Source organism: Macrobrachium nipponense, chromosome 29 (genome assembly GCF_015104395.2).
Source record: "Macrobrachium nipponense isolate FS-2020 chromosome 29, ASM1510439v2, whole genome shotgun sequence".
In the NCBI taxonomy this organism is placed as follows: domain Eukaryota; kingdom Metazoa; phylum Arthropoda; class Malacostraca; order Decapoda; family Palaemonidae; genus Macrobrachium; species Macrobrachium nipponense.
Window position 1 is genome coordinate 33,814,098 of NC_061092.1, and position 10,000 is coordinate 33,824,097.

The 10,000-nt window shown below is 36.2% G+C and overlaps 1 protein-coding gene across 1 annotated transcript in view; it reads left to right on the forward strand.

Annotated features, from left to right (window-relative positions):
* The window catches only part of LOC135206228 (forkhead box protein L2-like), a 53,477-nt gene that overhangs the window by 4,958 nt on the left and 38,519 nt on the right, over positions 1 to 10,000 (forward strand). The window contains exon 4 of the mRNA XM_064237587.1: positions 758 to 899. Within this exon, the coding sequence (XP_064093657.1) occupies positions 758 to 899 (142 nt within the window). The remainder of the gene's footprint in view (positions 1 to 757; positions 900 to 10,000) is intronic.

The following is a 10,000-nucleotide window of genomic DNA, read 5'->3' on the forward strand; positions in this document are numbered from 1 at the left end:
AGATACTACACAACTCCTGGAAGATTATCAACATTTCATTTTTATTTTTTATCTGAACCATAAAGAATCAACCCTTCCCTCCCTTTAATAAAACATTTCTTTACGTTTTTCTACAAGAGAAAGGCACACGATAACTAGATTTATAATGCTACTTTCTTTTAAAGACAACACTAGAAATCACGTGTTAGTATTTTTGCCGCTAACGGAATAGATTTCGAAGTACACACGGAATCAGTTGAATAGCACTCATGATAGACTGAGAATTTTGTTTAGGCAAGCAGAGATGATAATGCTACATCAGTCTAACATTCACGCATGCATGCTAATTACAGCAGAGAAAAATCAGCTTTGAGTCTATTGGTCCATCATTGCAATAGAACTAAACGAACAGAGCCAAGAGAGTTTCCCTTATTGTATGTGATGTTTCATACCCTAGGGCTCCAGATCCTCGGCATCCCGTAGGAGAGTATTGCCACCAGTGCACCTCGCGCGGTGGAATGTAGGCATTACTTAAGTTTTTTTTTTAGCGTGCCATCGGCACCTAGCTGCAACTCCTTTCGTTTCTTCTACTGTATCTCCTTTCATATTCTCTCTCTTCAATCTTACTTTCCACAATTGATTCATAGTGCAACTACCAGGTTTTCCTCCTGTTACACCTTTCAAACCTTTTACCGTCAATAACCGTTTCAGCGCTGAATGACCTCATAGGTCCCAGTGCTTGACCTCTGGCCTAAATTCTGTTTTCTATTCTATTCAGATCCTCAGCACGAAGACATGTTCGAACACGGGAACTACAAAAGACGCCGGAGAATGAAAAGACCGAACTTGTACAGACACGCCTACACCTACCCAGATTCCTACCTGGGAATACCAACGAGGTCATTCTTCTCTGCTTCTCCGTAAGTATCAGTTGATGAGTTTTCAATTGTTTCTTTTTTTTTTTTTTGTTTCTTTGTTTGTGAAGATCAGTAGAGAAGTCAATACTTATCTATTCACATCGAGAAAAATTTCATAGACAACCCAGTATGTTCGTATATAATTGGGTAATGGTCTTACAGTATTCGTCTTACTAGTGATATTGTATATAGTTTTTTTTTTTTTTTTGTAGTATTGGTCTGTCAGTAAATTCATTTTCATTACTTTGTCGATTGTTTTCACTCACAACTCTTCTTAGCTAATAAATCTGCCAGTCACTCTATAACTATAGTGACAAGCGATGAAAACATAATATACCTTGATTGAGATCCACTTGTGTATCGGTTTAGTCACTGATGTAGATCTATGAAATGCTCTCGTCATAATAGCATCTGATTATCATAACTTATTATCTTTCACATCATAGTCCTCAACATCCTCCACATCACATACCTATGAGTTTTGTCACAGCTCCACATCCAGCTTATTTTTCTCTCAAACTTCACAAACACGTGATCCACATAGCATCTTCCTAGGCTAAGCCCAAATTGCTCCTCCCTGTTAATCCTTCTGTTGTATGTGTTACTTTCTCAATCCCAATCCTAACATAACATTATCAGTTATTTAAACTCATTGTGCCCTAAAATTATTAAACTCACTTCTATCACATTTCCCTTTGCACAACATTACACTTATCTCCCTACCCATCCCTTTAGAACATTTCCCTCATTCAGAGATACCTTATTATCCTGGTCAGCCACTTGGTCACACTGTTGCCATTTGTAATCAGATCAACTCCTGACACCTTTTCATTCTTTACCTCTTATATCTTATCCTTAGAAGCTCAACCGTTTCCTCCATAAATCACTTGAAATTTTACACTAACCCATTCAACTCTTGCTCCATTTGCATCTGTCTCTCTCTTATCGTACGCATTCAAGAACTGTTCGAAGTACTGTACTCCTCTCTACGCAATAACTTTAATTCGTTTTCTGTTACTTTCTTCTTACCGACTTCATTGTATACTTCATTGTATACTTCGACACAATATGCGTTATTTTACAACACCTACAACAATCTTCTCTTTTTCTTTTTCCTCTTCACTCAACTTCTCACACACACACACACACACACACACACACACACACACACACACACATATATATATATATATATATATATATATATATATATATATATATATATATATAATGCACATATTATGTAGGCCTTTCAATCGTGCAAATCGTATTATACGGATAATGCTGAGATTCTACGAATTTATTTTTTAACTAATACGATGAAAATATTTTCTAACTAATACGATGAAGTGTACTTTTTTCTCTCGCGTACATACTTACTGTTTTATAGAAATAAAAGAAAGACTGCAATATATCTACTGTTCTTAACGGAGAATGATTAACTAGTAAGCAATAAACAGGCTCAGAGTGAAGAAACGCATACATTTAATGAGAGTAATACATTTTCAAAATAAGAAAATATAGAGAGCCTTAATGGATTTTCACATACATGGGTTAATACATACATAAGTATAGCCTCTACGATACACTGAACTTCAAACTGAATAAAAAAAAAGAAAAAAATACAGTATATTTACAATGAAGTGATGCCTTGTAGAATCAAGTTCTACTTTGGCACCTCTATTTCGACAGTGCTGCTTTGAAGTCAAAATACCCATCAGCTTTATCTCTTGGTGAAAATTCAATGAAATCTATTGAAGATGGACAACAAAAAGCCAACCTTCCTCCCCTCACAAACCAACCCCCCTTCCAACCGCCATTCCCCCTACTCCAGATCCCGTGCCCTGAACATACCAACGGCACAAACGGCGAGCGATATCAAAATCCCCCATCTACAGGCCATCTAAGAAAGTCAAAGTGATGTCCAGGCACTTTCAAACAAACCTTTGTTTGTTACGCGAGCAGTGTCTCCATCAAGGGCCTTGTATATACAACAAGCTCCGTGGTTTGTATCCCTCTTGTAAAAGCCTCTTTTCTCTGGGTCATCTTATCTTTAAGCCCTTGTTAAACCGTCGCATTTTACACACATACACGCGTACACACGCACACACACACACACACAATCCACTTTCAGTTAGCTTCAGGTGCAAAAATCATCGGCCGCATCTGGTTGATATATAGATTTTATCTGAATCTGCTTTTTTCAACTCCGGGGAGCCAAGTCCCTGATATACGATTTACACCGGATTAAACGTAACGTCCAAAATTCTATAAAAATGAAAACAAAAACAATCGGCCTCGCGCACACGCCAGTGATGCAGAATTAAAAGAAAAAAAAAAGAGAGAAAGAGCGAAAGAAAGAAAAAAAAGAAAAGAAGACAAAATGTTTAAAACCAGAGAAACGTTAATTCTTGACACGTTGAAGCCGCGATCTCTCACCTGATTGGCGGGGGGATTGCCAGAGGCGCCCTCCCATTGGTCGGTTCCGGCTACTTGAGATTAGGAAAGGAGGGGGAAGTGGCGTCTTAATCTCTTAATCTTGATTAGGTTGCTAAATCTCTCCCGGGGGATTGGATACCGCCTGAAACATTGTAGTGGTACGCGGATCGAAAATAGACCCTCTCTCTCTCTCTCTCTCTCTCTCTCTCTCTCTCTCTCTCTCTCTCTCTCTATTCGTCCGAGTCACAGAACTAAAGCAGCTCATTCGTATCAGGAGGCGTTTACGATTACATGTATTCGGACGCTGAACGTTAAAACTCGAAATTTACATTAAACAAGATTTGTTGGAGCGGGTGACGATTAACTTTGAGATACTCAGGATATTTCTGAGATTAATTCTCTCGCATTTCCCTAACGCCTCATAAATCATTTTTTCTCCTCTCGGTTCCATAGCAGTGTAGTTTTTCACTGGTCCCATTTCTCGCACAACAGCAGTACTTGTCATTTATTTTCTAGTCTACAAATAACATCTGTTGCTAAATCGCCATTACAATACCATCACCACTATTACTACATCAGCTATTAAGTACATCTAAATTATCTGCCAAATTTGTAGCATCGTAAATATATAATGATTTTGTCACTTCTTTTTTTAAATAAGTATTTTAACACCTTAAAATCTTTTATTATTAATATGCCCTCTTATGTTAAAAAAAACTAGGAATAGAAAATACAGTAAGAACAAAACAATATATCAAACAACTATGCCAGAGAAACCGAATAAAAACAATGTAAATGTAAGAGGTTATAGGAAGGAACATTAACGGAATAGAAAAGATTCAAAGGATCAAAGTAAAAAACACAAAATAAATAAACGAAACAATAAAGAAGAGGTGTGGGAAATAGTCACGGTAAATAAAGAAAAAAAAAAAATACAAAATGAAAGGCACGAAAAGCAGTAAACCACTCAAGCTTTAAAGATTTGAAAGGGAAATAAAAACGAAAGCAGAAAGGGTAAACACTGGTATGCTAAATATCAATTACTTATTTTACAGATGGAATAAAGCGTATATAATTACTATAACGGTGGAATGTGAAGTATATTGTAATCTTAAGGTACAAAAACGACCATCCGTGCAACCCAAAGGACAATGAAAAAAATATCCCAATAAGCAAAGGACTAAGCAAGGTCATAGGTTGTATATAAATAAATAAGAAAGTAAACAAATAAAAGAATAAATAAATAAACAGATAACTAACAAAATGCTCAGCCAGAAAATAGTATATATCAATATACATAGAAGAAAAAGTCGTGTAAAAAAGGTGATTAATTAATAACGCCAACTAAATCCAGCAAAAAAATTAATATATAATACATATATATATATATATACATCTATATATATATATATATATATATATATAATATATATAATATATATATATATATTCAATCAAACAAGCACAAAAAAGAGCATATTACTTTCCTAATTACGAAGAAAAATAAACTAATTTAAGAGCAAATGGAAACACGTCAACTACCATCTCACTTCTTGATTTTTTCTTTGAATTTCGACACGCAATACCTTCTTGATCCAGTGCCTGGCTTCAGGGCTAATTACAAATTACATTCGTATGACCATCCATGAACACTGTGCTAAAATGTATATGATACGTAATCAATGGAGCAATGAAATAAAAGTAGATTAGAAGCAATGACATATACGGAACTAAGAATAATACTATACAATATCTCTAGCTTAAAATAAATAAATAATAAATAAATAAGAATACAAAATAAATATATAAATAAATAAATAAATACATAACAGTTGGTAAAATGGTACTAAGTATTGCTGCCGAAGATACGATTCACTGCGAAGACACTAAACCTCTGATATTAATGTATAATTCAATGTCATTGTCTACGATTATGCGTTCTTTAATGATAAGATAAGCAACAGATATTTTCTTAATGTAAATATTTACAATTATGTGTTCGTTAACTACAAGATAAATAACCAATATTTTAATTTTATTACAAAGATCCTTGAAATAATATAATGCACAAGGATGGCTCTTAAATTCATATACTGTTTGCCCGTGGCATTTTACTACATGTATAAAACATGCACGACTACGGATTTATAGCCAAAACCTAACCTTTGTCAGGAACGCTAATAACAATAATGATAAAAGTAGTTACAGTTTATCCATGAGGATAAAGTTTTAAGGTCACCAGCATCAATCCGCCTCTAATGAAGCAACAACACAAACCTGTGTTGACATTTCTTCATTCGAAAAACTCACGTACCAAGTCTGACAAACTTATACAACAAAATCATAAGCATAGGTTCTCCTACTTAGATTCTACTCTTCTTCTGTCGAAATCAAGAGTTTCTCTTGAGAAAAGAATAGAACAGAATACTGACTTTTTGCCAGAGGCCAAGAGCTGGGACCCATGAGGTCATTCAGCACAAATTAAGACATAATGAACGGTGGTTCACTAAACGGAATGAAAGGGGTTTGAATAAGGGGCGAAGGGACGCTGCAAGGAACCTCAAGTAATGCCTACAATGCACCGCATGAAGTGCACCGACGGCACTATCCCCACACGGCGCTCTTGAAGATAGCTTGTTAGTAAATAAATGATTTGTTCATTCTTGCCCCCGAAGTGACCAGTATTTCTAAGGGGACTTATTTTTCTTTTGATTCACATGATGAAAAGACACCCGGTAACTGAGAAGAATTGTTACTAGTTCTTATTGCCTATGTCGGTTAATACGGCTGAAATTACCAACAGGTTTTGAAGATAGCAGTCGCATACAAGAATGGAATAATACAAAAGTAGAGAATTATGAACAATATACTGGATCATTGCTCGCTACTACTACTGCTACTACTATTGCAGTTATTATTATTATTAACAACTAAGGGAATAAATTCTTACTGGTATTCTTAATGCCTATTATCACTTCAATTCCACGCTGGCCGGGTGGTTTTCGAGCTCGGCTGCCAATCCGGTGGTCCGAAGTTCGATTCCCTTGCCAGAGGCCAAGAGCTGGGACCCATGAGGTCATTCAGCACAAATTAAGACATAATGAACGGTGGTTCACTAAACGGAATGAAAGGGGTTTGAATAAGGGGCGAAGGGACGCTGCAAGGAACCTCAAGTAATGCCTACAATGCACCGCATGAAGTGCACCGACGGCACTATCCCCACACGGCGCTCTTGAAGATAGCTTGTTAGTAAATAAATGATTTGTTCATTCTTGCCCCCGAAGTGACCAGTATTTCTAAGGGGACTTATTTTTCTTTTGATTCACATGATGAAAAGACACCCGGTAACTGAGAAGAATTGTTACTAGTTCTTATTGCCTATGTCGGTTAATACGGCTGAAATTACCAACAGGTTTTGAAGATAGCAGTCGCATACAAGAATGGAATAATACAAAAGTAGAGAATTATGAACAATATACTGGATCATTGCTCGCTACTACTACTGCTACTACTATTGCAGTTATTATTACTATTAACAACTAAGGGAATAAATTCTTACTGGTATTCTTAATGCCTATTATCACTTCAATTCCACGCTGGCCGGGTGGTTTTCGAGCTCGGCTGCCAATCCGGTGGTCCGAAGTTCGATTCCCTGCTCTGCAGACGCGGAATCAGAGAAATTTATTTCTGGTGATAGAAATTCATTTCTCGATATAATGTGGTTCGGATCCCACAATAAACTGTAGGCCCCGTTGCTAGGTAACCAATTGGTTCCTAGCCACTTAAAAATATCTAATCCTTCGGGCCAGCCCTAGGAGAGCTGTTAAACAGCTCAGTGGTCTGGTTAAACTAAGATATACCTAACTAACCTAACTTCAAGCTGCATCCGTAGCTTACAGTGAGGTTAATAAACTCACTACTACTACTGCTTTTTTTTTTTAACGGGATTCCAAAGCATCGTCCCAGAAAACTAGGATGAATTATTTTCAAAGACTTAACGAAAAGCTGCATGTATAGTCAGTGTCACCCCTCGACATCCCCCCCCCCCACCCCCCCCCCCCCCACCCCACCCCACGTCACTATACTCTGTTTTTTTTTCATCTGTCCATCCGCCTGTGGTGTTTTTGTATGGCAACACTGCGTCCCGGGCTTTAGATAGTTACATTCAGCCTTACATTCAACGATTATAAAAAATATCTATTTCGAATATTAACGGTGTAATTCCCATACAGTAAATTATTAAAACACTTTTCAGTTACAAATGTACACCCAGATATCCTTTTATTTACCTAAAACTTACAATTAGCGTAACTATCTAAAGCCTGGGACGCAGTGTTGCCATACAAAAACACCACAGGCGGATGGACAGATGAAAAAAAAACAGAGTATAGTGACAATAAACGCTCCCTCCCCTGCCTTTGCCTCTCCCCGCCTGCCACCAGCACAGTACACCTGACTTTCACCGTCACTGGGGTAAACGGTTTTGGACATGACACCCATATTGCCGTATTTTCTCACCCGTGTCACCGTGTGTCAGTTCCGAAAAGTTTTTATTTGAGTTTTGCATTTTCCTCGAGTTATTAATCATTAAGATTTACAGACATAAACCCGTATGTAAACATGCACGGTTTCACGTCCCCGGGGTAAATGCGTACGAATGTTTATAATTACGCGCGTTGCTTTGCGACACCAAAACACATACTATATTACATTTTTAAAAACGAAAACAAATAATATTCTGTAAAACAAAAAAAAAAAATTCTACACACTAAAATAAGCAGAGAAATGCTAGTGAGGGATTTTTCCCCATACTATTTATCACTTGTAAAAATTAATTTGTACTTTATTAGTTGAAAATTATAATGGAGATATTCAAATAAAACAAAACGAGTCATATCCTTTTCATAGCATCCCATATAAATGAAAATAATCTGTATAAGTAAAAAATTAACAAATAAGAACGCATATATACTATATACATATATATACAATTATATATATATATATATATATATATACATATCATATACATATACATATATATATATTATATATTATATATAGATATATATGTATATGTATAGTATATATATATATACATATACAAATATAATAATATATTATATATATAATATTATATATATATATATATATGTATATATATGTACACACACACACACACACACATATATATATATATATATTATATATATATATATATATATATATATATATATACCCATTTACACACACACACACACAGAACTACCCTCTCCAGCAAAAATAACAAAAACTAAAAACCAGCGAGATATATATATAAAAAGAGGGTTTCTTCAAAAATAGCAAGACAGAAAATATAGGCCTGCGGATAGAGGAGGAGGAGGAGGAGGCCTACTATCCGACGGGAGGAAGTGTGAGAACATATTGGGAATTTAAGGCTTAGCATAGATGGGATACCGTCTGGCTGATACAATCAACGAGGCCGGCCTCTTACCGGTGACAAAGTTCAGATTTCCAACTGTCCGCGATAACACTTGAGGATTTTGTCTTTCTTCCCTACGTTGTACCTCAAGTATTAACACACAAACACGCACATATACACCCACAAACAAATACACACTCCGTTGCCCCGTTGATTTACAAGGCAATATTTATGCACCAGGAAGTATATGTACATTTATGAATGATCGGTTATTTTGTTCCGTTGAGTAAAAGAGAGAGAGAGAGAGAGAGAGAGAGAGAGAGAGAGAGAGAGAGAGAGAGAGAGCTAAAATAATGTCAAAATCTTCAGAGGCTCCTATTGATTGGATATACGGATATGTCATACGATTAATTGCCATCGCTCCCCAAAATCCAAAGTGACAGAGATTTATCATTTATTTAACTCTACTTCCAGCGAGATTAATAAATCCCCTTTTTGACTGGAGCTTAGTGACTGTGACGCCAGGGTGCATAATTACATCATTCATTAATGCGTACGTCAAAAACGGCTTAAGTCGAATGCTATTAATATTATTATTATCAATTCATATGGAACAAACCCACCCTAAGGACCTTTGACTTGAAATTCAACATCCAAAGAATATGGCGTTCATTTGAAAGACCGAACCGACTGATTCTCATGTTTTTACTTTAGTGCAATTCCCGCACGTAGCAAGGAAGGTATTCTGCACGAGCCTCACTGACATAATTTACATAAGGTATAAATTTCTTCTTTTTTTTTAAGTCTCCCTAATTGGATACTTTACGTGATGTATTCACAAACTACTTGAACACTGTGTAAAAGTCCTTCTACTTAAAAGAAAAAATGAATAGCGAAATCTTGATACATTTTTCAAGAGATGTCAACGACTATGTCAGTGAAAGATCCCCAAAAAACAGCTGGTTTAAATAAAATCCATCAATATCCAGGATGCACAAGACTTAAAAGATTGAAGTGATAGACGCAATATATGTACCCGGTTGTTGGTGGGGGGTGGGGTAAGTGGGAGGCGGGTGGGGGAGGGAATGCAACCAATCGGAGCTCTCGAGACCTAGACCTATGCAGGTTCGTCAAGTGGTATTGAAATAGCTTTTTGAAAACTGCTTTCATTTACCTTTAACTTCTAGTAATCCCCTCACAATTTAGGTAATGATTATCGCAAGGACTTTATAGTAAACATATA